The sequence below is a fragment of the Apus apus genome, chromosome 17, assembly GCF_020740795.1.
Source record: "Apus apus isolate bApuApu2 chromosome 17, bApuApu2.pri.cur, whole genome shotgun sequence".
Classification (NCBI taxonomy): Eukaryota; Metazoa; Chordata; class Aves; order Apodiformes; family Apodidae; genus Apus; species Apus apus.
Window position 1 is genome coordinate 6,404,239 of NC_067298.1, and position 24,020 is coordinate 6,428,258.

Below are 24,020 nucleotides of genomic sequence, written 5' to 3' on the forward strand. Positions count from 1 at the left end.
GTGGCATTGAAATGATCAAGAGACATGACTTATTTTGTCATGTCATCTGATGCCTCCCTCTCCCCCCCAGCCAGGCTCCGGGAGCTGTTCAGAGCAGGGGAAGAATCCGCTCCAAATTTAGATCCCAGAAAAAAACCCCCAAACCAACAATAATAAAAAAACCTAACCCAAATTGCAACCGTGGCCTCGGGTACCAGAGGCTGAGCTGCACTACGGGGAGCTCGGGGTGTTTTAGGGGGGTGGGGGGAAATCGCCATCCCTCGGAGGTGCTCCCGAGCCTGCAGACGCTGATTTCTGTCTAAAAATAATGAGAGGGGGAAAATAAATAAATAAATAAATACAATTAATACATAAAGGCAAGCGGAGCGAGCAGCAGCCAGCAGCGCCTGGGCGGCTGCCAGCGAGGGGCAGTGACGGAGCAGTTCCAGCATCCCCGCCTCCCGCATGCGGCGGGGCAGGGGCTCAGCGCCGCATCCCCCGCGGCCGGTACCGCCCCGCGCTGCACCGCACCGCGCCGGGGCGGGGGGGGGCTGAACGCTGCTGCCGGGGCCCGGGCGGGAGCCGGGACCGGGACGACTGGGGGGCGGCCCCTAAAGGGTTAAACCGGGACCTGCCCGCCGGGACCTGCCCAGCCTGCCCGGCGACTCGGCGGCGCGCAGCAGGCAGCGGGCGGGCTTGGGGCAGCTCCAGCCCCGCTCCCACCGGCAGCGGGCACGGGCACCGGGCACCGGCACCGGGCACGGGCCGCCCTCCGCTCCGCGCAGGTAAGCGGGGCTGCGGGGGGAGCAGGAGGAGGAGAAGAGGAAGGGAGCGGGGGGGGCGGCGGGGGGGAGGAGGAGGAGGAAGAAGGTTCTGGACACCGGAGCATCGCGGTGGCGGAGCCCGGCGGACTGCTCGGTGGCTCCCAGGGCCCGGGTGCGGGCCCCGGGCAGGCTGCGGGAGCGGCGGCGCGGCCCGGGGCTCTGGCTGGAGCCGTTCCCTGCCGCTTCTTCCATGGCGGGCGCTGCTCCTCCCAGCCCTGCACCTGATTAGGGATGGAGCGAGGGTTTAATCCTCACCGGCTTCCCCTTCCTCTCGCCTGGCCCCTCTGCTCTCTCATCCTTCCCCCCCAGCCGTTCCTGCTCTCTCTCCATGTTATTCCTTCCCCCCTTCCCTCGCCGCCCCTTCTTTGCCTCCGCAGTCCCCTGTGCCGGGCCGCGGGGCGATGGGGACCTGTCCCCGCACCCGTGTGTCCTTCTCCCACCTGGCAGCCTCTTGCTCAAGGTCACTGCAGTAATTCCATATGAGCTGCCGGTGCTGCCGCCTTATCTCTCGCACAGCTTCTGTTTCACTCCCTTTATATTCCGGGGGGGGCGAAAGGGGGGGGGAAATACTGTGTTCAATGAACCCCACTGCCTCTAACACTGCCGGCAACATTTCAGCCGGGGCCAAGCTCCTGTCACCCCTGCCCCAGCCCCTGCTTCCCATCTCTTCCCCAGCAGACTTCCCAGGTTGTTTCGTGGTGGGCAAAGTCCAGCTGGGATCAGGTCTCTGGCTGGGACACAAGCAGTGCCGGAGCCCATCCTGCTGGACCTGGGGTTTGTCCTGCCAGGAGACCTGTTGGAGCCAGTAGGGACCGTCCTGCCCCAGAGGAGGATTACCAGGGTTTGCCGAGCTGGTGACACCTTTGGAAAAGGCTACTTTATCTCCTGCCTGGGTGGTGGTGGGAAAGCAGAGCGCGGAGCCAAGTCCTGGAGGACTTTGCTGTGTCGCTGCCCTTGTCCCGAAGGCGTTTCTGTGCCAGGCGGGCGATGGCACCGCCGTCCGCACCGCGGGCTCTCCCGGCGGGATGCAAAGGCCGCGCCGACGGGCTGCATTGCGAAAGGGGATCGATACAGGGAAGCGTCTGCAGGGAAACCTCGGCGGTGCCAGGCTCCTCTCTGACTCACGGGGACGTCGCGGCGGAGCCGTAGGGCGCCCAGCCTCCTGCCCGCCGGAGCGGGAGGTGCCGGACCGGTCACACGGGTTGTGCGGGAGCGTGGCGGGCGCTGTGCGTGGCTCATGGGCACATCGGCTCTGCTCCGGTGGGAAGGAGTGGGTGTTCTGAGCTGGGAGAGGGCTGGACGTGGCTCGGCTGTTGCGGTCCAGGAGGTACTGACATGTGAGGTGGGTGGTGGGATGGGCACTGGTAATCACCCTCCACAGGCACTGCTGCGTGGGGGTGATACTCGTCTGCTCACGTTATCTCAGATGGGGAGAAAATTGTCACTGAGTTTTGTTGCAGCCGCAGTGGGAGCTCTGGGAGCAGCTCTGCTCCCTGGCCCTGCAGTGCGGCCCTGCTGAGGGCAAGGCAGCTCCAGGCAGCCTCTGCCTTCTGGTTTTGCTTGGCCCTCTGACAAAATGAGGACAAATTGTGTCTTCCCACCATGTAGAGAGAAGGTGAGGATTAGGACTAGCACAGAGTTGTGGTGGGCTCACATGAAGATGGGTCTAGAGTGACCCACATGATTTTGCACCGTGTTGGGTGCAGCACGTCCCAGGGATTGCCTCTGCCTGCTTTGGAGGTACCAGGGCAGCTCCCAGAGAAGGCCCAGGCAGCTTGGGGATTTTTAGGAGAGGGGGTGTGTGTTATCCATCCCACTTGCTGACCTGGCACTGGAGGTGAACACCCTGAATTCATCACCCTGCATTAGCACACGCTTCTGTACCTGCAGCCTCCTGTGGCAGCAAAATTATCAGGTTTGCTGGGAAAACCCACTCAGGTGGCTGCCAGTGCTGGTAACTCGTGGCAGGCTCTGAGTCATGGCAGGGGGTTGGTTTTGCATAGTGCACCCTCATTGGCACTGAGAGCCTTGGAGCTACAGCCTGGGCAAGCAGGACTGTATGTACATCTGGGGGTACCGGGGAGCCCCTGGCTGGCCAAAGGCTGGGAAGCCTAGAACCAGCTTTGCTGGGATGATGGGGCTGAGGCAGCTGGGATCTGGAGGAGGGAGCTGCCATTTTCAGGTTGTTACTTTTAGAAGCAGAAGTGCAGGATAAAATCTCCTCCAAATGTTGCTGAATCTGGAGCCAAATCTCTCGGCAGCTCTGCAGTGCTGGGTTTCAGCTTGCTAGGAGATTTCATTCCCCTTGAGCATCCTGTGTGTCTGCAGGTTGGCCAGCTGTGGCAGCCCAGCACGGTGCACCTGACACCCTGGTGACTGACACTTCCACCTTGAGAAGTGTCCCAGGTGCCAGCCCAAGGTCTTTGGGGATGGGTCACAGTGGTCGAGGTGATGCTGAGGTCTCTGTGTCCTCGTTGCAGGCACTGGTGAGGCCGTGGCTGTGAGCACCCGTCTCTTCTCCACCACTCCTGCCCGCCGCCGGCGGGGCCCCGGCGCTGCGCAGCCATGACGACCTCGGCGCTGCGCCGGCAGGTGAAAAACATCGTGCACAACTACTCGGAGGCGGAGATCAAGGTGCGGGAGGCCACCTCCAATGATCCCTGGGGACCCCCCAGCTCCCTGATGTCAGAGATAGCTGACCTGACCTTCAACACGGTGGCCTTCGCTGAGGTCATGGGCATGATCTGGCGGCGGCTGAACGACAGCGGCAAGAACTGGCGTCACGTCTACAAAGCCCTCACCCTCCTGGACTACCTCATCAAAACCGGCTCCGAGAAGGTGACCCACCAGTGCCGGGAGAACCTCTACACCATCCAGACACTGAAAGACTTCCAGTACGTGGACCGTGACGGCAAGGACCAGGGCATTAACATCCGAGAGAAGGTGAAGCAGGTGATGGCGCTGCTGAAGGACGAGGAGCGGCTGAAGCAGGAGCGGGCGCACGCGCTGCAGACCAAGGAGCGCATGGCCCTCGAGGGCATGGGCAGTGGTAGCCACCAGGTGACCTATGGCCGCCGTGCGTCACCCTACGGTGAAGACTACAGCCGGGCACGGGGCTCACCCTCCTCCTTTAACTGTGAGTGCCACCAGCAGGGTCTGGGGGCTCACTCGTGGGGCTGGCAGCTCGCTTGGGCTCACTGCAGGGTGGAAGCAGGTGTTGGGTTTTGTGTGCACCCACCTGGTGCCCATTGCTGCCCTTGACTTTTTGTGGGAGTGGTGGCTCCATCCTGAGCCATAGGCAGAGGTTTGGCTGAGCCAGTGGTGAACCCCAACAGTGATGGCAACTGGTGGTGCCTTGAGTCTTAAACCCACTGCTTGTTCATGATAGGGAGCTCTAATCTGGGGCTGTGTCCCTTGGGGAAGCCATGTTGCAGAGCTCTGGGTGTTGGGGCCTGGGGGCTGTTGATGTGCTCTGCAAAATAGCCCAGTCCTGACACTGCTCCTTCTGCTTTTCCTCTTTTATCTCCCAGCATCATCCTCATCCCCACGGTTTGCCTCTGACCTGGAGCAAGCAAGGCCCCAGACAACGGGTGAGGAGGAGCTGCAGCTGCAGCTTGCACTGGCCATGAGTCGGGAGGAGGCAGAGAAGGTAGGGTGGCATCTCCCTGCACCTTGCCTTGTCTGCAGGCATGGTGGGTCATTCCCTTGGGAAGAAGGAGGATTTTGGGAGCTGCCCAAGGTTGGTGCATGCACCTGCAACCACACCAGGCTGCTCGCTCTGTGCCCAGCGTTCAAAATCACCAGCAGGCAGATGGAGGCACAGACTGTCCCTCCTTCTTGTCCTTGTACCAGCTGGGACAGCACCAGGCTGACACCTGTCCAGCCTCCCAGACCCCAGGGTGAAATTGGAGGGTCTTTTGCTGCAATGCCGCCAAACCTGGCTGTTGAGGCCTTCCGGTTTAAGGTCCTCCATTTCTCTTCCCTTTTTGCAGAGGGTTTGGGAGGTGATACCTGTGCTGTGAGGAACCAGCAGTGTCCCTAGGGCTGTGCACAAGGCTGGGGGCTTGGTGGGGCAGGGTGCTCCCTCCCACCGGCTGGTCCTTTCAAACTGGGCTGGAAGGAGCTCTGGAAACCAGCACCATGAGGAGCTGACAGGGATGGAGGCAGCAAGCGAGCTGCCGTCCCCAGTCATGAAACCTCCCCTAGGGTTGTCCCCTCTCCTGTCTGCTGGCCATGGCCCCTGTTCCACCAGGAACGGCTTATTTGCACACCGGCTGCGATTCCCGCTGGCTGGCACGGCCCGTGCGGAGCACGTGGGTACGGCCAGGCACACCAAGTCAGGGGGACGTGGTGACCTTGGGGCTGTGTGTCCAGGTTGGTGGGCATCTCCCAGGACTGGCACTGAGCTCTGCCACCTCGTTCCTGCCAGGTCAGGGGATGTGCTTTGGAGATGGTGCTTCCTGCTGCCCGTCTGCCCTGCCTGATGGGGGCCCTTTTGGAGATGGAGGGGAGTGTAGATCCCTATTTTTGTCCTGGAATTGGAGTATTTACAGTTTCCACACTCTGCTGTGTTGAGCACTGTAGGAACACCCTCTTGGAAGCGTTGCCTGTTGGTGTCCATCTGGGCTGCACATGCGTGTACACACTTGCACACGCTGGGACAGGCAGCGCACATCCACACGCCCCCCAGGGTCCCCATTTCCTCCCCCAGCTGGTCCCAAACCATCATGGGGGTGGTGATTAGGGCTGCCATGGCTGTATGAGGACAGTCTCCCCAAAATCTGCCTCAGGTCTGGGTTCTTCTCCCAGAGCAAAGCGGGATTCCTGAACTGAGGCCAGTCAGTGCCATAAACCCTCCTCCCCACCAGGCTGCCAGGGTGAGGGGATGCTGGATCAATCCCCTCTCCTCCACCAACTGCTTCAGAGTCCTCAAAAACCTCCCAGGGGAGATACTGGCTGCCTAGCTTAGGGTTGTCCCACCCTAGATCAGTGGCAGGTGATGGGGCAGGGGAAGGGGCTGGGGCAGTGGCCACAGGGCAGCCTGAGTGGGAGCAGGTTCAGGAGCATAGGGGCACCAGGCTGGGGGTCTGCAGGCAAAGCTGGCTGGATGGGCACAGAGGTGCTGTGCAGGCAGGCGAGGGGCTGCAGAAGAGGTGGTGGTGAGGACGGAGACCTCTGATCAGCCCCACAAGCTGAGGGCAAGCTGAAATGTCACCCGATTTCCTCTGTTGGCAGAAGCCACTTCCTCCAATTTCCAGTAGAGACGAAGAAAGGCAATTGCAGCTAGCGCTCGCGCTGAGCAAAGAGGAGCATGAGAAGGTACCTGCTGTGCCCCGCAGCCCCGGGAGCTCCTCTCTCCTTGCACTTGGGCTTCTCTCCAGGGCACTGGAGCCCAAAATGCTGCCTCACTCCAGCACCTGCTTTGCTTTCGCTGCTCCGGGGCTGTCTGCTGAGCGCTCTCCCGACGGGCTCGGCCCCAGAGGAGCCATCTGCTCGGATGCTGGGACTTTTCGGGGATGCGGTGGTGGCTCCTGCGCTGGGTCTGTTTCCTGGAGGAAGTGCTGGCTGCAGGGTTGCTGAGCTCACAGGCCACATCTCTTGTCCCTGCAGGAGGTGAGGACTTGGCAAGGAGAGAACTCCCTGCTGCAGAGAGCTGTGGAGGAGAGTGCCCAGGGTGGGGAGGAAGAGGAGGAAGAAGAAAAGATGAAGAAAAGCCAGGTACAGCACTGGGGGCCTGGCTGGCCACACAGTCAGCCTGGGGCTTCAGGGACATCCCACTGGTCTGGCCTGGGCCTCCCTTACCTCTTTGTTCCCTTTGTGTTTGCAGTCCTCTATCCTGGAACTGGCAGATATATTTGGGCCAGCACCAGCCCCGTCCAGCCACACGTCTGCTGACCCGTGGGATATGCCAGGTGGGTGCAACTTGCAGGCTGCCAAAATTTGGGACAGTGGCAGGAACCTATCCCCCCACCTCTGCCCATCCCCAATTCCCAGGGGCTCAACAGGAGCTTCCTAGGAGCAACAACAAGCTCTCGCTTCTCTGCCTTCTGCTGCCTGGTTCCTTGCACACCCAGGCAGTGCTGCTGGAATCTGGGGACCCCCGGGCACATCCCCACCACTCGTCATCCTTCTGCACCCCACACTGTCCCCCTCTCCCACAGTTTTCTTTCTTCTTTCAGATATGAAGCCCAAAGCAGAGCCAGCAGCCTCTGCCTGGACTGGGGCAGCTGACCCCTGGGTGCCGGTCCCTGCTGCCAGTGGGGAGCCCCTCTCCCAGGCAAGCACCTCTTCCCAGCAAAACTCCGCCGGGCCCTGGGATTTTCCCCCTGGCACCACCACTGCTGCTGCCTCCGACCCTTGGGGGAAGGCGCCCTTGTCTTCTGGCTTCCCTCCTGCAGACCCCTGGGCAACAGCATCCCCCCCAGCCCAGCCCTCTAGTTCTACACCAGCTGCTGATCCTTGGGCTGCTGTGGCAGAACAACCTCCCCACCCTGGTAAGAAGCTTGGTTGGTGTTTCTGCTTTGCTGGGGATCATGGGTGGCATTGGCCATCGCTGCCCTCCTGTCAGCAGGCATTCTGGGTCTTCCCCTTTGCTCCCTCAGCCAGCTCTGCAAACACCCCCTCCCTACTCTCCTGCCCCACAGTGGGTCCTCCACTTGTCCCTCTGTGTCCTGAAGACTTCAAGGAACTTTTGAGGCTTTATCTCTGTGCAGAATAGGCTGTTTTAGTTAACATGGCACAGTTAATGTTGCCCTCCCCTGGGCGCAGATAGCAGCTGCTGCACTGCTCCAGCAGTGGGGTGACAGTGTGTGTGTCCCTGGTGATACCTGTTTGTTCACTCCCCCCAGTGCCCTGCCCAGACAGGACGGTTGCAACCCACACGTGCCATGTTGCAGATGAGGAAGTGGTTGTGGGAGCAGCCTGTGTTTCAGAGCTCAGTGCCACTCTCAGTTCCTCCTCAGTGCTTCCTGAGGTCCTGCCTGCACTGGCAGTGCTGGCTGTTAGTGTTCCTGCAGACCTGTCCCCTGCCTGTCCCCATTGGGACTGGGAAAGGGACCTGTCTGCTGAAGGGGAGAAGGTGGACAGCTGAGGGCAGCACAGGGGCTGCCCAGGTTAGCTTTACCTGATCAAGACTGGGCTCCTGCTCCAGCTTATCTCAGCCCCACCTCAGGCCAGTGCACATTCCTGACCCCAGCTCAGTGTTCCCTTGCCACACACCCTCCTCTCTGTCTCCTTGCAGGCAGCTGCCCCTGCCTCTCTCCTGCCTGTACATCTCCTATCTCTCACCTCCCTGCTTGCTCCCCTCCTTGAGTCTCCCCTCTTCCCCCAGCTCCAGGGGGAGATGCTTTCGACCCGTTTGCAAAGCCACCTGGGTCAGCCGAGCCGCCGGAGCAGGAGCCCTCGCAGCCACCCTCCTCTGCCAGGTCCAACAGCCCCGTTGGTAAGAGCTGGGGGAGCTGCAGGGTCCTGTTTGGGCAGGTGGGGACAGTGACCCGTCCCTGCCTGTTGCAGGGAGGCAGCTCCAGGGCTGACCAGGCTGTGCGTGGCTGCTCGCTGGCATGGCCAAAGCTTGTCCCCATGTGCAGCCACGTGTGCTGTGGGCTTGGGCTGCCCCGTAGCCAAGGGGGCAGCTCTGGTCTTTGTGTGCACCCACGTCCCCAGCCTGGCTGCCTGCTGTGGTGGCTTGAGGGGAGCTTGGACATGCCACGCCACAGCCTCAGCCCTGCCACATCAAGCTATTACTTTGGGTGTGCAGCATGCTGTTAGCCACCCTGTGCGGTCATGGGGGGATGCTATCACCTTTGGTGTCCTCTGTCTGGCTCACAGAACTCATTTCCCACCTCCATCCCAGAGATGGACCCCTTTAGTGACCTGTTCCCCAGCACCAAGCAGGATGGGGCAAAGAACTTTGACCTCACCAACCTGGCTGACTCCCTCCCTGAATCCGGCAAGGAGCGGAAGGACTGTAAAACCCCTGAGGCCTTCCTCGGCCCTGCTGCCTCTTCCCTGGTCAACCTGGACTCCCTGGTCGCACCTGCACCAGCCTCCAAGACACGCAATCCCTTTCTCTCGGGTAGGTGCTGGGGCTGCAGTGTCAGCTGCTGCCCGGGGGGGGCTTCCCTGGGCTGGGCTGAGGGCTGTTTGTGGGAGGAAGAGGAGGAGGAGGAGGAGGGCTGGGGATGGCATGGGCCGCTGATGCATCCTGTCACGTCTTTGCTAGGTCTGAGCACGCCGTCCCCCACCAACCCTTTCAGCCTCGCTGAGCAGCCCAAGCCAACGCTGAACCAGATGCGGACCAGCTCGCCGGTGCCCGGCCTGCCCGCTGGCCTCCCCGCCAACTCCATGACCTACAGCGCGTCCCTGCCGCTGCCCCTCAGCAGCGTCCCCACCGCCACCACCGCCCTCCCGGTCTCCGCCAGTGCCTTCCCCCAGGCCGGCACCTTCCCCGAACTCCCCAGCACCTTGCCGCAGCCCTTACTGCCGATGAGCGGCCCCCCGGCCCCACCGTCTGCTTCAGGGGGGCTCAACCCCTTCCTTTGAAGTCTCTGGACGTGTAGACAGACTCTCGCCCCTTTCCCAGCTGTTACAGACCCCCCCCATCCCGGCCTCTTCTCCCGCCAAGAACTTGGGGGGCCAGCAGTTCGCTAAGCCAGGGAGGATGCCCCCCACCCCGTTCCAGCCCCCTCCCCGTGCCCACCGGCTGGAGGGGGGGGGCAGCCAGCGTAAAGCCCCCGACGGGCAAGAGGAGACCAAGCCCCTGCGGAGCCAGAGCCGCTGCCGAGGGCGGTGTACGGGCTCCCCCCGAAGGACTCTGGTTTGAGGACTCCTGGGCTGGACTCTCGCTGCTTGATGGTTCCCCGAGGGCAGGGGGGACTTTGTGGGGAGCTGGGGCCGGGGGGGGGGGGGAGCTGGGGCCCCCCCCACGTCCTGTGCTTCCCTCCTTGAGCTGGGGTCCCCGGCTGGATCGCGCTCCCCTGGCTGCTGTCCCCTGCCTCGCCCGCCAGCCCGTCGCCCCCGTCCCGTTCGCTGCCTCCCTCGGTGTCCCCCCCACGAGGAGCCGCGGGCCGGGCCCCCCCCCCGGGGGCAGCCGCCTCCTCGCCCGCTGCTGGGCCCCGCTGCGGACCGAGGCTGGGGTGGCGGGGAGGGCTGCCTGAGACAATAAACTGCTCCGACCGATCCGCTGTGCGGCTCCGGGGGTCAGGGCCCGGGGGGTGGGGTGGAGGGGGCCGGGCCAGGCCGAACGGGACCGCCCCGGAGGCCTCGGGGCAGTGACGGGGAGCGGCGGCAGCACCGCCCCGTCCCGCCGCCATGTTGGCGGTGCTGCGCCGGGCCCGCAGGTACCGGGGCTGGGCGGGCAGGGGGCGGGCGGGGGGCAGCGGGAGAGGCGGGACCGGCCCGGCCCCCCCGCCGTGGGAGGCTGCGGGACCCGCCCGCGCCTCTGCGGGGGCCGTGGGCAGCGACCGCGGTGGTTCCTGGTAGACCTTCGGTATCACCGGCAACCCCCAGCAACCCGTAAACATCCCCAGCACCCTCTAAATCCCCCCTCCACCTTCCCGAATCCCTCCTAAATCCTCTCTGCATCCTTTCAATCCTCCTACCTTCTCTGAAACCTTCCCTGCACCCTTCCTGCGTCCCCTACAGCCTCCCTGCACCTCCCGCATCCCTCTGCGTTCTCTCTGCATCCTTGCAACGCTCTGTACCCCTCCCGCATTTCCCCTAACCCCGCAGCCCTGCGTCCCACTGGTTCCCTCCTAATTAATCTCTGCACCGTTACACCCCTCCCGCATTCCTCTAAATTCTCCCTCCATCCTTATATCCCCTGCATGACTTTGCATACTCCCTGCCGCTCCTTCCTGCACCCCTTTTGCGCTCCCTTCTGCATCCCTGCAACTCACCCAGCATTAGGGGGGTTTCTCTGGTCCCCTCCTTGTCCCTCACACCCCTCTCCACGAAGAGCCACCCTGCCTGCACCCTGACCCCCCCACACCTGCTCATGCACTCACGGGAGGGGATTTTCATCTCTGAGGACACAAAGATCAAATCCAGTGGGTGCTGCTCTCTTACCCATGGCTGTCTGGTGACTGTCACCCTAAAACTTTCCAAAAGGTTGTGGGTGGAGGGGAGGGAGCTCTGGGGATGCCAAGCTGGAGGTGAGCAACCTCGCCTGAGCCTGCAGCACCTGGGGAGGACTTCATGGGTTCCTGGGAGGGTGGAGGGGACTCAGCCTGCCCCAGTGTGCTTGCCCAGCCCTGATGCTGAGAGCCATTCCCTGTAGAGCAGCACGTGTCCTGGGGTTGTGCCGAGCACCCCAGGGAGCTGGGATGAGGGTGGTGCTGGTCTGGGGTGTCAGAGCTCTCTCGGGGACTGTGTCTTGCCCCTGGAAATGATGAACCTGTTGGGTGTCGCAGGTGCGTGTTTCTAACGGGGAGTGTGACCATGGCCACGGGGGGCACAGGCAGCCCCCCCAGCGTCCCTCGTCACACCAACCGCCTGATTAATGAGAAGTCCCCCTACCTCCTGCAGCATGCTCACAACCCTGTGGATTGGTAAGACTGACCAGTGTCTTTCTCCCTCCTCCTCTGCTCTTATCCGTGGGGCTGAGGACTCACTGCCATGGAAGCAATGGCAGGTGAAGCAGCCTGGCCTCCTGTCCAGCTGCCCTGACCACTTTCTACCAGTCTGTGGTTTCTCTGGCAGCTTTAGAGGATCCCATAAATCCTGGCAGCAGTGACCCTTGAAGCTCCTGTCTTGTCTTCCCTCCACAGGTACCCTTGGGGCCAGGAAGCCTTTGATAAAGCAAAGCAAGAAAACAAGCTGATATTCCTGTCAGGTAACCAGAAACAAGACATATTTCATGTTTCCATATGTTGTCCAGTAAATGACCAGATAAGCCAGGCTGTGTCCTGAGCTGGTGTGTGAGCTCCCACTTAGGTAAGCATGGACACTGGGCATGAACTGTCTGTCAGCAAGAGAGGGCCACATCCATTAATAGCTCTTGCTGAAGATAGGGGCCTTCCTGGCTACCAGAGTCTTTGGCCAGATCTTAGGAGCAAGAGCTGGAGAGCCTAGGAGACCCTGCAAGCCTCCATGCTTGCAGAAGGCCTTTTCCATCTCTTCTCCAGGGGGGCAGCAGCTGTTTCCCATAGAAGATTCCCCACCTCTGAGCTATCTCCCCGTAATGCATGTCCTGCTGTCTGCACAGGGCCTTTCCTCACTCACCTGAGCTTGTTTTCAGTTGGCTACTCCACCTGCCACTGGTGCCATGTGATGGAGGAGGAGTCCTTCAAGAACGAGGAGATCGGAGAGATTATGAGCAAGAACTTTGTGTGCATCAAAGTGGATCGTGAGGAGCGACCAGATGTGGACAAAGTGTACATGACCTTCGTGCAGGTAAGGGAGGCATGGGCAGAGCTTGGGAGGCTTTGACTGGCTTTGTCAAGATGAGGTTCGTGGTCATGTTCCTCAGACAAGAAGAATGTGGGGTGGTCTGAATGGGACCGTGTATGATCACAAGGATGGAAAGAAGCACACGCCTGTCATCAGGTGAAGCACTTAGATGTGCCAGCAGGGTGCAAAGCAGAGGGTGCCTCTTGTGTGACCTTGGTGTGCTCATGGTTTGTCTTTCAGGCAACCAGTGGTGGAGGTGGTTGGCCAATGAGTGTCTGGCTGACTCCAGACCTTAAGCCCTTTGCAGGGGGGACCTACTTCCCTCCTGAAGATGGAGTTCATCGCCTTGGCTTTCGGACTGTGCTGCTCCGAATCGCAGAGCAGGTACCAAGCAGGAATAGCTTAACTGGCAGCACTCAACCAAAAGGGCAGCAGGAGAAGTGGTCTGGGTTTGATGGTGACTGAGTTACGAGAGAGAGAGAGAGAGAGAGTCAGAAGAAACAGTAGCCCAGAGAACGTGTCAAAGCTTTGGGTGGGTTAGAGATGGATTGGAACTGATCTGGGGAGGGGGCCCAAGAACTGAAGGTGCGGTTTGGACCAGTGCAATGCAGGAAGCAGAAAGAGACAAAACTTGGCAGAACTGACTTTCCCTCTCCTTATCTTAGTGGAAGGAGAACAAAGATGGCCTGCTGGAAAACAGCCATAAGATCCTGGAAGCGTTGCGACACACGTCTGAGATGCGTGTGCAGGGCCGGGAGTCACCCCCACCATCCAAAGAGGTGATGACCACCTGTTTCCAGCAGCTCTCCAACTCCTATGACGAAGACTACGGTGGCTTCTCTGAATCCCCCAAGTTCCCCACCCCAGGTCAGTCTGGCCTCTGCTGCTGAGCCCTGCCATGGGGCAGGCAGCACTGGGGGGCAGAGCCCACCCTGCAGCCTGCCCCTTGCTCCCTGTCTTCCAGTGAATTTGAATTTCCTCTTCACGTACTGGGCTCTGCACCGAACAACTCCAGAAGGTGCCCGGGCACTGCAGATGGCTCTGCATACCCTCAAGATGATGGCTCATGGGGGTATCCATGACCACATTGGTCAGGTAGGAGGAAAGCCTTGGGGGTAAATCCCTGGCATGCCCAGAAAGTGTGTGGTGGAGACGTGTCCACTTGGTCTTTGCAGGGGTTTCATCGTTACTCCACCGACCAGCGCTGGCATGTCCCTCACTTTGAGAAGATGCTGTATGACCAGGGGCAGCTGGCAGCCACATACAGCAGAGCGTTTCAGGTACAGCCAGGGCATCCCTCTGTGGAGGAGGACTCACTTGGCACACCACGTGTGGGCTGGGGAGGGATGGCTTCGTTTGGGGAGCAGTTTCAAAACCTGTTCCTCAAGGTACTGCTCATCCCATGGGTGTGAAGTGGTCCCATACCCCCCTTCAACTACTGGTCTTCATCCAGAAAAGCTGCATAAGTTCATGACAGTTTAAGTCCAGGGTTTTGAGGATAACAGGGAACAGCCTTCTGACTGGTCTTTGCAAGTCAGAAAACATGTGCTGCTGCCTCTGGTTTTACTGTAACTCCAGGTTTGCTCTCCAATGCCTGTAGATTTCTTACACAGAGAGCTTACCCTCAATCCATCCCACTTTTAAAATCCCTGGATGTTCAAATGTGTTTCCCCTCCTTTGCCAGCTCTTTAATTTTGAATCTCCTACTATATCTTGCTGAGTCTCTTGCCTCCCCGTGGACACCCTCCCGTGCCTCCCACAGATCTCCGGTGACAAATTCTTTTCTGATGTTGCCCAAGACATTCTTCTCTATGTCTCACGTGACCTGAGTGACCAGGTGGGTTGTTCCCTGAGCTGGGCCTGAGTGAACTGCTTACCCTGTGCTGGGATATGGCTGCTTTTCCCTCCCTCCCTTCCCAGCTGAGGTCAGACTGGGGCACTGCTGGGGCTCTCTGGCTGGACTGCCAGCCCAGCAGTGATGGGAGCTGGCTGAAGGTGCTGTCCCAGTAACTGGAGGGTCTTTCTGTTGCTTTTGTTCCAGACAGGAGGTTTCTACAGCGCAGAAGATGCCGATTCCTACCTGACCACTGAATCTGAACAGAAAAGAGAAGGAGCTTTCTGTGTGTGGGCAGCTGAGGAAATCCGGGCTCTCCTTCCTGACCCTGTCGAGGGGGCGACAGAGGGGACGACCTTGGGAGATGTCTTCATGCACCACTATGGAGTGAAGGAAACCGGCAATGTCAGCCCCATGATGGTGAGGGAGAGAGCAAAGACCTGCAAAGACTGGGAGCATCAGTCGGGACCGTCCACCCCTGAGCGTGTGGGAGGATGGCAGAGCACCCCGAAAGCACGCGGGGTTCAATCCCCCCCCTCCCCACCTCAGCCTGGTCGTTGAACGCGGCTGTCTTTTCAGGACCCCCATCAGGAGCTGAAGGGCAAGAACGTCCTTATGGTGCGGTGCTCCCCGGAGCTGACGGCGGCGCGGTTCGGGCTGGAGCCGGGCGGGCTCGGGGCGTTGCTGCGGGAGGGCCGGCAGCGGCTGGCTGCAGCGCGGGACCAGCGGCCGCGGCCGCATTTGGACACCAAGATGCTGGCGGCGTGGAACGGTGAGAGGAGGCTCGGCCCCGGAGGGTGCCCGCCTTGGTTGGACCTCTCTGCAGCTGCCCAGGGCCAGCAGGTTTTGGGGGTAATGAGGCTGTGGGGAAGCAGGTCCGCATCGGCCAGCTGTGGGGCTGCCGGGGGTGGGGATAACGCTCCGGCTTTTTCCGGCCCTGTCGCCAGCAGAGAGCAGCAAAACTCTTCCCCTGGCTCAGGCCGGTTCCCACGGTTGGGCGGTGGGGATGCAGGAGCCGGGCCGGGGGCAGAGCCCGTCTCCCCTGCCACATTACGGGGGGACCACAGGTCTGTGATGTCCTGCAGCACGAAATGGCTGCAGCAGCCCAGGCACTGCTCCCTGCAGTTAGTGCCTGGGTCTGGAGCTGGGGTGGGCTGGGGTTACATCAAGATTGCAAACACTCTCTCAAGCCCTGTTTCTGCCCGCAAGCAAAAAGCTTAGCTGTTGCTGGCCTTGCAGCTCTCTGTCCTCCTTGGTGACAATAAGTGACTTTATGAGTGGTTTGAACCAAGCAGAAGGGCTGAGGACTGAGCCCTGACCAGCCTTGTGTGTCGGGGAGGATGAGCTTCATGCCGAGCATCCTTGAAGGGAAAGACAGTGACACCCCTGCCAGTCCCTTGTCATCCCCTCCCCTTGAGCCTCTCCCCGTGTCTGTGCCTGTGCAGGGCTGATGATCTCGGGCTTTGCCCAGGCTGGGGTGGCCCTGGCCCAGCAGCACTACGTGAGCAGGGCTGCAGAGGCAGCTGCCTTCCTGCGGAGGCACCTTTTCGAGCCCACCAGCGGCAGGTTGCTGCGGAGCTGCTACCGGGGCAAGGACGGCACGGTGGAGCAGAGGTGAGCAGGGCTGCAGGGAGAGTCTCTGTAGCTGCCCAGACCCTGGTGCTCCGTGTCCTCTGGTGCAGTTTGGGATGGATTAGTGCCGCCCCCCCACCCGGTGAGGAGGAATTAAGGTCAAATCCTTTTCCATTCCTGATCTTCGAGGCTGGCAGAAGCCTTTGCCTGCCCGTCCATACCACCAGTCCACCTGGGGCTGAGCTGTGTGCTGACTTGGCCACTGCTTATCTTGGACTAAGCTCTGGGGTGGCATCTCCTTGGGCAGCAGCGACCAGTAGGTGGGAGAACATTTCCCACCTGGCCAGTACAGAGACCCTGATGTTCCTTTCTTCTATGATGCTGCAGTGCTGTGCCCATCCAGGGCTTCCTGGAGGATTATGCCTTCGTCATCCAGGCTCTCTTTGACCTGTATGAAGCTTCCCTGGAGCAGAGCTGGCTGGAGTGGGCCCTGCAGCTCCAGCACATGCAAGACAAGCTCTTCTGGGACCCCAAAGGCTTTGCATATTTCTCCAGTGAGGCTGATGACTCCTCTCTGCTCCTGCGCCTGAAGGATGGTGAGCTCAGGGACCTGGCTGTGCTCAGCAGGGGTTATGAAGTGGGGCAGGTTAGGGAGGGCAGGGACATTGCCTGGCTGAAGGACCAACTGTGGCATGGTGAGGCACTGGGCTGATGGAGGAACTCTTGTCCCCCACAGACCAAGATGGAGCAGAGCCCACTGCCAACTCTGTCAGTGTCACAAACCTGCTCCGAGCAGCTTGTTACTCAGGCCAGATGGAGTGGGTGGAAAAAGCTGGACAGATCTTGGCTGCCTTCTCAGAGAGGCTGAGGAAGATCCCAATAGCCCTGCCAGAGATGGCCCGGGCCACTGCTGTCTTTCATCACACCCTCAAACAGGTACAGTCTGGGACTCGTGTCCCCTAAGGGACTGGCTGTGGTTCTGTGAGTACAGTCACTGCTCTCTGCTTTCTCCCTCCTGCCACACACACTCTCCCTGGACAGGTCGTTATCTGTGGGGATCCCCAAGGAGAAGACACCAAAGAGATGCTGCGCTGTGTCCACTCTGTCTTCAGCCCAAACAAGGTAGAGGTGCCAGCCCTGCCTCTCCTGCCAGCCCTTCCCTGGCCCCCTGCACAGGCACTCCCTGCCAGCTGCTGACACACCCAAAGGATGGTGCCTTCATCCTTTCTCCTGGTGCAGCTGTAGCACTCATCCGTCCTCCTCTGTCCTGCCACCCTTCTGGGGAGATCCTGTCCTTATCCAAGGCTTATTCCCTGTGTGCCTCTCCCTGGTGCAGAGCACTGGCAGCCCAGCCCAGGGAATGGCTGCAGCAGTGGCTTCTGTTGCTGCTGGTTGTTTGCACTGTTCTCAGCCTCAGCCCACCATTCCCAGTGCTGCACTCCCAAGGTAAAGCCTTTCATTCCAGTATGGCTGTGCCATGCCTGGTGTGGATCCAGCTGGTGTCTGGGTCACCTTCTGCCTGGAGCCACCCTTGCATCTGTGGGAAGTGGCAAGGCTGTACCTTGCTCTGGCTGCAGGTACCCCAGGCTGGGAGGGGCTGGCTTTTCCCAAAACCTTTTTCCCAGCTGTGCTCTCACCATGTGCTGGGGTTACCACCTCACTCTGCACACCTGCATCCCCACTCAGGAGATGTGTCACTCAGTGCACGGGGGTGTTCATTGCCAAGGAGCTGGCAGGGAAGCAACTGTCACTCATCACCTTTGCTGGGCAGCATTCCTGCCCTGGGGATGAATGGCTCACCCTAGGCAAGCTGAGGGAAGTGGTTCTGGGCTATGGGTGAAGGGATCCAGGTGGGTCTGGACCCACCTGTTGGGGTCCTGGTGCCAGGGACTGGCGTGTTGAGCTGCAGCATGTGGGGAGCTGATACTGAGGCCAAAGCACCAGTTTCCCTCTAACCACAGCTGAGGTGAACTGAGAAAGGCTGAGCCACCAGCACAGATTCCCTGCTCTGCCCTTGCATTAGCTCAGCCCATGGAGGCTTTTGTCCATGACCTTCTGCCCATGTGCCCAGCAGTGTTTAGTGCCAGTGCTGAAGGAAAGTCACACAGCTCCTGGTCCTTCTCCATCTCCTGTCCAGCAGTGCCCTCGGCTGTGCCAATCCCCTGCCATGTGTGAGGCCTCTGCTCCCATGCTCTTCCTCTCCCTTTGAAGGATTACAGGGAGTGACCCAGTTTGCAGGGACAGAAGCTCCGTGGTGGCAGTGAGCAGCCCAGTGCTAACCTGCTCCCACTCCTGCAGCTGGTCCTGTCATTGGTCCCCTGAGCCCAGACAGGCTGTGGGAAGAGAAGCAACTGGTGGCTTTGGGGTCTTGAGCAAAGCAAACTGTGCAGCCCTCCCTTCCCATGTGGCTCAGTCCCCTCCTGTAAAGCTGGTAAGAAGCCTGGCTGGTGGGGATGTTTTCTCGCCAGGGGCAGGTCCATCTCTCCCAGGCTGTTGCTTTCCTTGGAGCATGGAAGAAGAGGAGGGCTGGGTGCTCTGGATGGGTGTTTCCATGGGGCAGTGAAGCCACAGGGTGCTCAGGGGCTGCCCAAGGACAAGGTGCCCGTGCAGGCTGTGTGCAGAAGGGTGCACGGGGGCTGCAGCTGGAGACTGGCAGCAGGCAGGGCATGGGCCAGCCCCTGCTTGCCCCTTGCTGGGTTTGCCTGCTCTGAAGTGGTGTGACAGTGGGATGGATCAGAAGCCTGAGTTAGTTTTCTGGTAGAAGGAATGTGGCAGGAGGCTATCTGCTGGAAAGCTGTGTCCTGAGAGGTGCACAACCCCATGGGCACATGTGTCTGCTTCCCAAGCTGGGTCCAGCTCCTGACACCCATCCCTCTGTGTTGCATCTCATGGAGATGCAGGTGCTCCTTTTCCCACCCACCTTCAGCCCCTCCAGCTGGTCTCCAACTCTTCTTTTGCAGTCCCAAGAAGCTGCCCAAGGCAGGGCAGCCCCAAGTCACCCACTTCAGGAATGTGGCAGCTTTGGGAATCAGCTTTGCCAGGGAGTTGGGCAAACATCACCACTGTGTCCCCTGCTGCCCCCCTCACTTGGTGCCCTCAGGGTGCTGGGGGCTAGGCTCATCTGCAGGAATACAATTAATTAGGTCGTTCCAGTAATTAATTCTGTACAAATCTCACATTGAAACACTTGCTGTAATGAGATGCTGATGACAAAATGGCATCGAGGTCACAGATTTAAATGGACCTCACACCTGGAGGAGCCCTTTGCCATGGGGATGCCAGTACTCCAGGGGTGATACTGGCAGCTGCTCCCTGGGAGCAGAGAGGGTCGTATCCCTTCTCCTGGCTCCTGGTATAGATCCCTGCCCTGTTAATGGTCTTTAGGGTAATTATGAAGGATCCCATTATCTCCTCAGTTGCAGAGCGCTAGCCTGCCACTCGCCTCCAGCCTGGCCCTGCAAGAGGACCTTAGGGAGCTTGTGAGAAAAATGAATAATGAATTTCAGATTGGACATGAATTGGTAATTAATCACTCCTGGAATTAATTCCAGACAAAGGCGAGGAAGGAGGAGGGTGGGGGGGAGGGCAGGGAGCAGGAGACAGGCAGGGAGCTGGGCTGAGCTGGGTCAAGGCAGGGGCTGAGCTGGAGATGTGGGGTGATGTGGGACAGGATGGGACTGCAGCAACTGCTACCCAGGGCAAGGGCTTGGGGACACAGTGACCTGCTGGGGACATAGGGTGAGGGCACCCCCTGCCAGGCACAGGGAGGGCTGCATGGGTGTTTCTGCTGGGTCTTGGTGCTGGGAGTCCTCCTGTTCCTGCGGGCTGTGGCAGAGGATGCTGGCTGCCATGGTGGGAGGTGTGGGTGCCACTGCCTGGCAGCTGGCGGGGCCGGTGGGCATTGAGATGGCAGCTTTTGATGTTGGCATCCCTTGGTGGTGGTGGCATGAGCAGCACAAATGTGGTGAGTGTGTCAGTGCTCAGCAGACCAGGCATGGGGCTGGGGCCAGGGCTGGGCATGGGTGAGGGAAAGCCATGAGCAATGGGATGCTGCTGCCCTGCCATGGGCCTGGGACCCAGCTGGGCTTTGCTCAGCCTCTGCATCTGTGTGGGCACCAGGCTCCCTGCCAGCTCCTGGCATCTCCCCTGATTAGCCCACAAGCCCTGAGGCTTTGACAAACATTTTCCCTTTCAGAAAAGCTAATTACCAAGGCAGCCCTGGCTGGTGCTGCTGTGTCAGCTTAGAGAGCCTGTGACCCACTGTTTGCTAGCATCTTGAGTTTTTTGGGAAGCCTTTGGAGGGCAGGAGCTGGGCTGCAGGGTGGGACAGGACACTGCTGCAGCTGGTACTGGGGTCTGGGCTGTGTTAGGGCTGGGTGGGTGTCCCCAGGGATGTGGCTGGTTCCTGTGCTTCATCCCTGGCTGCCAGGTGTCTGGTGGGGAAAAAAGAGGCAAAGTTGCTAGGGATGGTGTGAACCATGAGCTACCTCTGACACAGGCACGGTGGGGACATGGCTGCTGTGAGACCCTGGCAGAGGGCTGGCACAGGTCCCCTCGGCTCACTGCCCCCTCCTGTCTTTGGATGGGTGTGGGGGGCCACACTGCCAGCACTTGGCATGTCTGCAGGGAGGGCAGGACCAGCTGGCTGGTGGTGGCTCTGCTCTCACAGCTCTTTCTCCGGCAGGTGCTGCTGCTGGCAGATGGAGACAGCTCTGGGTTCCTCCACCGCCAGTTGCCTTTCCTTGCCTCCCTGGAGAGGAAGGATGGAAAAGCCACCGCCTACCTCTGCAGCAACTTCTCCTGCTCCCTGCCTGTCACCTCACCCCAGGAGCTGCGGAGGATGCTCAGCCCGTGAGCCCCTCAGCCCCTCTGCCTACATAAAGGCAAGGGGCCCAAAGACTGTCACACCAGCCTGGGAACACAGAGAGACCCATAATAAAGCCACTCTGGGCATTAACTGCCTCGTGGATGGTTCCTGGCAGCAGCAGGTTGGGCTTTGCCTGCACTGTGGCTCCAGCAACATCTTGGCAGATCTGGCTGATCCCTGGTACTGGTTTTGGCATGGCCAGGAGGAGCCCACTGAACAGCACCTCCTCCCCCTGCATGTGCACTTACTCCTTGCCTCTTCTCACTGAGGGAAAGGAAAACAAATTAAATATAAATCCAGTGTTAATGGAGAAGTCAGATGGGAAAACTATTAAGAGTTCCTATAGCAACCTGGGGTAACACTGTCAAAAGCACCTGGATGACTTGGGAGTCAAGTGCTTTTGAAAGCATTACTGGTTATGACAGTTGTGGTATTTTTCCATTACGGGGTAGATTGTAACATATATTAAGTTAATAAGTAGTGCATGCAGAAAAACTGCTGATAACCACAACTGATGAAAATGTGCCACAAGACCCAGCCTAAGCACATCCTAACAGCTACATCCTGTCCTGGCTTTGCCAAGGGTACAGAGACCTGGTACAGCCTGAGAAAGGACTTTTCAAAGTCTTGTTTTCTTTGTAAAAGGATGGGCAGGCAATGCCCTCATCCGTGCTGGGATGGGGCAGGATCTGGGGAGCTGGGGACCCCCACACCTGCAGACAGCAGGAAGGCAGGAGAGGGGCCAGTAGGAGAGGGGCTGGCAGCAGCTCCATGCCATGGAGGGCATCTGGGCTGGAGCAGGTGGGGCAGATACTTGGTGAGGGGGGTCGGCTGGGGCTGAGTTTTTGGCTGGCTGCTGTGGGTGGGTGCTAGAGGCTGCAGCTGCTCCTGCCTTTGGTCGCAGAAAGTTTCAGTAACATCAGAAGTAACCCCTAAAAGCACCTTTTTTTGCCAGCATTTGAGGAGGGGATGTTTGCTCTGAACTATCCCAGCAAAGCCTAGCCTGGACCAAGGGTCTCACCCATCCTCACTGGGGGCTTGGCCACATCCTGCTGACACCAGCCACGGGGATCCAGGTCTGGGCATCTCTGTGTGCCAAGCAGAGGGTGATAACCCTCCCTGGCAGAAGCAAGATGCCATCACCAACCACACACACTCCCTTTGCTGCAGCATAAAATTTATTCTCCTTTCCTCCCCCCAACCCTCCTCCCTGCTCCCAAACAGGCAAGTACCATGTTCTCAGCATCTCTCTGGCACCCTGGGCCCCCCTGTCACGTCACCCTGTGCCCCAGCCAGTGGGATGCCATCATCTGGCAGCAAATGGGTGCCAAGCCACGTTGCCTGCCAGCTTTCCAGTGGGACATGCCAGGATTTGGGGGTGACCAGCCAGGAGAAATGCCTTTGAAGTCAAAGAGGAATTTTGCACCTCATCTCATGAACCCTTTCTATGCTTGTGGAAGAGGAGGCTTTTTATTTTATTATTTTTTCTCTCAAGCTGATGCGTTTCTGGAAATCCAGATGAAAACTGGTTTGGCAGATGGCTGGCTGCTTTCCTCTGGGTTTCTTTTTGTTGTTCTTGTTTTTTTTAACTTGGCATCTCTGCTGCAGGGATTGATTTGACATCCATCCTCACGAGTGCTGGGAGTGGGTGGGTGCTCTCTCGGTGCCAGGAGAGCATCCTTGCAGAGTGAGGGTGGTGCTGAGCACCTCATGGGGAAGCCCAGACATCTCGGGCCCTGTGGGGGGCCAGGTCCATGTGTGGCAGCCATCCCTGAGGTGGCACAGGGCTGGGGATAATGTGCTGAGCCCATTCCAGTGCCCACCAGCCCCTGTGGCACAGGCACAGGGTGTCTTTCTCCTGCACTGTCTTGCTTGTCAGCACGTCTCCGTAAGCAGCCGCTGGGCAAAAATGTGCTGTGAACCTCTGTCAGCATGGATTGGGCTCACCTCTCAGGGGAAAAAAACAAACCAGAAAAGGAAGAAAAGTTCGCTGTAATACATAACTGCTGTTATGGCACCTCAGTCCTCCTATCACCCATGTTTTGCTGCTGCCCAGGAGCTGGTGGCCCCATCCTGTGCGTCCCCTTGGGTCACACTCTGCTGTTACCCGGTGCTTGAACCCTTCAGTTTATGGCCATGGCAAGGGGCCTTTTTGCTTGAGTTCAGTTGCAGGACCCTCCTTGCTGGTCCCTTTGCTGTGCCCTGGCTGAATGGGGTGCCAGGGCACCCATGGGTGCTGCTCCTCCTTGGCATGGGCCATGACTGCGGCCGTTAAGCCCTCCTGGCAATGCCTCCTTCCTCATGTCATTCCTGTCACTAACCCACCTGTCGCTGCAAATGCCATTGCTTTGCTGCAAGTGTTGTTTTTAATGGGAGAGAGGGCTGGCAGGGGGTGATGGAGCAGGGTTTTGGTGCTGCTCCAGGGTCCCACACCATTTCACAATACCCATTTTCCTGGCTCCTTCCCATCTTTCCTTTGGCAGTGGATCTGGGGGCTGCTGGGGCTTTGCCACGGGGCAGCACCAGCCACCCCTTTTCCCCACTGGTGGGAAGGCTCAGGATGTCAGGAGGCAGCATCCTGTGCTCCCCCCACTCTTCTCCAGCTGCAGAGTTGTCAAAAAAGACCCCGAAATGCGTTAAATAACCCGTGTGCTGCTTTTCCCCCACCATCACTTGGGTCTCTCTCATCAGGCTGCTCAGGAGGGTGCAGGGGGGGGGTGAGTTTGTCACCCTCCCTGGGGCTCCGGGCTTGCCTGGAAGCCCCAGCAGCCATGGATGGGGAGAAGCAGGTTTCCCCCTTTCAAAATAAATAAAAATAAATTAAAAAAACTTCCAGCATTTTAATTTTGACCTCTCACATCGAGGTAACTGTGGTGCACCTCATCCCTCAGCCCACCGAGGGGAGGCAGGGAGGCAGCGCCGGTGGCCACCCTGGCTGCTCTAATGAGGCTTTCCCTCTAATTAATATTCCCTGACAAAGCTGGCGCTGGTTCTGGGTCTCTCAGCTTTCATCTCTGTTGGCATTGATGTGACATCAAGGGGAGAGAGGGCTTTGAAAACTGTTTGCTGTTTGTGCTGTTGCATCTGCCGGAGAGGGAGGATGGAGAGGGGCGTCCCCAAGCCGGGGTCCAACTCTGCACCTCCCAGAGACCCACGTGGGGGTGTAATTTGGGCATCCCCATTTCCAGCCCCTCTGAGAAGGTACGTTAGGCAAAAGAATGAGATTTCTGCACCCAGCTGCTTCCCACAGAGGTGCCCAGCCATGGATGCCCAATTCACAACCCAGCACGCAACTAATTAACGGGTGAGCACCCAGTTAGGTCACTCCTGAGCACCCCATTGTGCCATGCTTGGGTGGCCAATTAGCCAACACCTGAGCACTCAAGCAGCTGACACCTGAGCACCCAAATGCTCCTCCTGCCTGAGGGTCGTTTTGGGTATAAATAGGAAGGTTTTGGTAGCTGGGGGCTGTGGTGGAGGCAAGAAGTTAAGAAGGATCAGGTACTAGTCATGGCTGCTCTGAAAGTGATGGAAAAGCCCCATTACACCCCGAAGC

At 59.4% G+C, this 24,020-nt stretch overlaps 2 protein-coding genes across 7 annotated transcripts; both read left to right on the forward strand.

The window, feature by feature from the left end:
- The first annotated feature begins 476 nt into the window (after positions 1-476).
- On the forward strand, positions 477-9,980 carry EPN3 (epsin 3). 5 transcript variants are annotated; one of them, XM_051634636.1, is made up of 10 exons: positions 477-764; positions 3,284-3,939; positions 4,334-4,452; positions 6,039-6,122; positions 6,414-6,521; positions 6,631-6,715; positions 6,983-7,297; positions 8,134-8,244; positions 8,656-8,877; positions 9,025-9,980. In XM_051634636.1, the coding sequence occupies exons 2-10, from the start codon at positions 3,369-3,371 to the stop codon at positions 9,342-9,344; spliced, it is 1,935 nt and encodes a 644-aa protein (XP_051490596.1). In that variant the 5' UTR covers positions 477-764; positions 3,284-3,368; the 3' UTR covers positions 9,345-9,980. The 5 variants fall into 5 exon arrangements, with proteins under 5 accessions (XP_051490596.1, XP_051490599.1, XP_051490595.1 ...); XM_051634635.1 differs by lacking the exon at positions 477-764 and adding an exon at positions 846-2,145; XM_051634637.1 differs by lacking the exon at positions 477-764 and adding an exon at positions 846-2,130.
- Positions 9,981-10,100: 120 nt separating this feature from the next.
- SPATA20 (spermatogenesis associated 20) lies at positions 10,101-20,638 on the forward strand. 2 transcript variants are annotated; one of them, XM_051634632.1, is made up of 16 exons: positions 10,101-10,141; positions 11,213-11,350; positions 11,570-11,634; positions 12,040-12,194; positions 12,432-12,575; positions 12,857-13,058; positions 13,156-13,286; positions 13,367-13,471; positions 13,954-14,028; positions 14,233-14,445; positions 14,605-14,797; positions 15,471-15,639; positions 15,985-16,193; positions 16,334-16,533; positions 16,639-16,719; positions 20,282-20,638. In XM_051634632.1, exons 1-16 carry the CDS (start codon positions 10,113-10,115, stop codon positions 20,450-20,452), a joined length of 2,280 nt encoding a protein of 759 aa, XP_051490592.1. In that variant the 5' UTR covers positions 10,101-10,112; the 3' UTR covers positions 20,453-20,638. The 2 variants fall into 2 exon arrangements, with proteins under 2 accessions (XP_051490592.1, XP_051490593.1); XM_051634633.1 differs by lacking the exon at positions 10,101-10,141 and adding an exon at positions 10,190-10,881.
- The last annotated feature ends 3,382 nt before the right edge of the window (positions 20,639-24,020 follow it).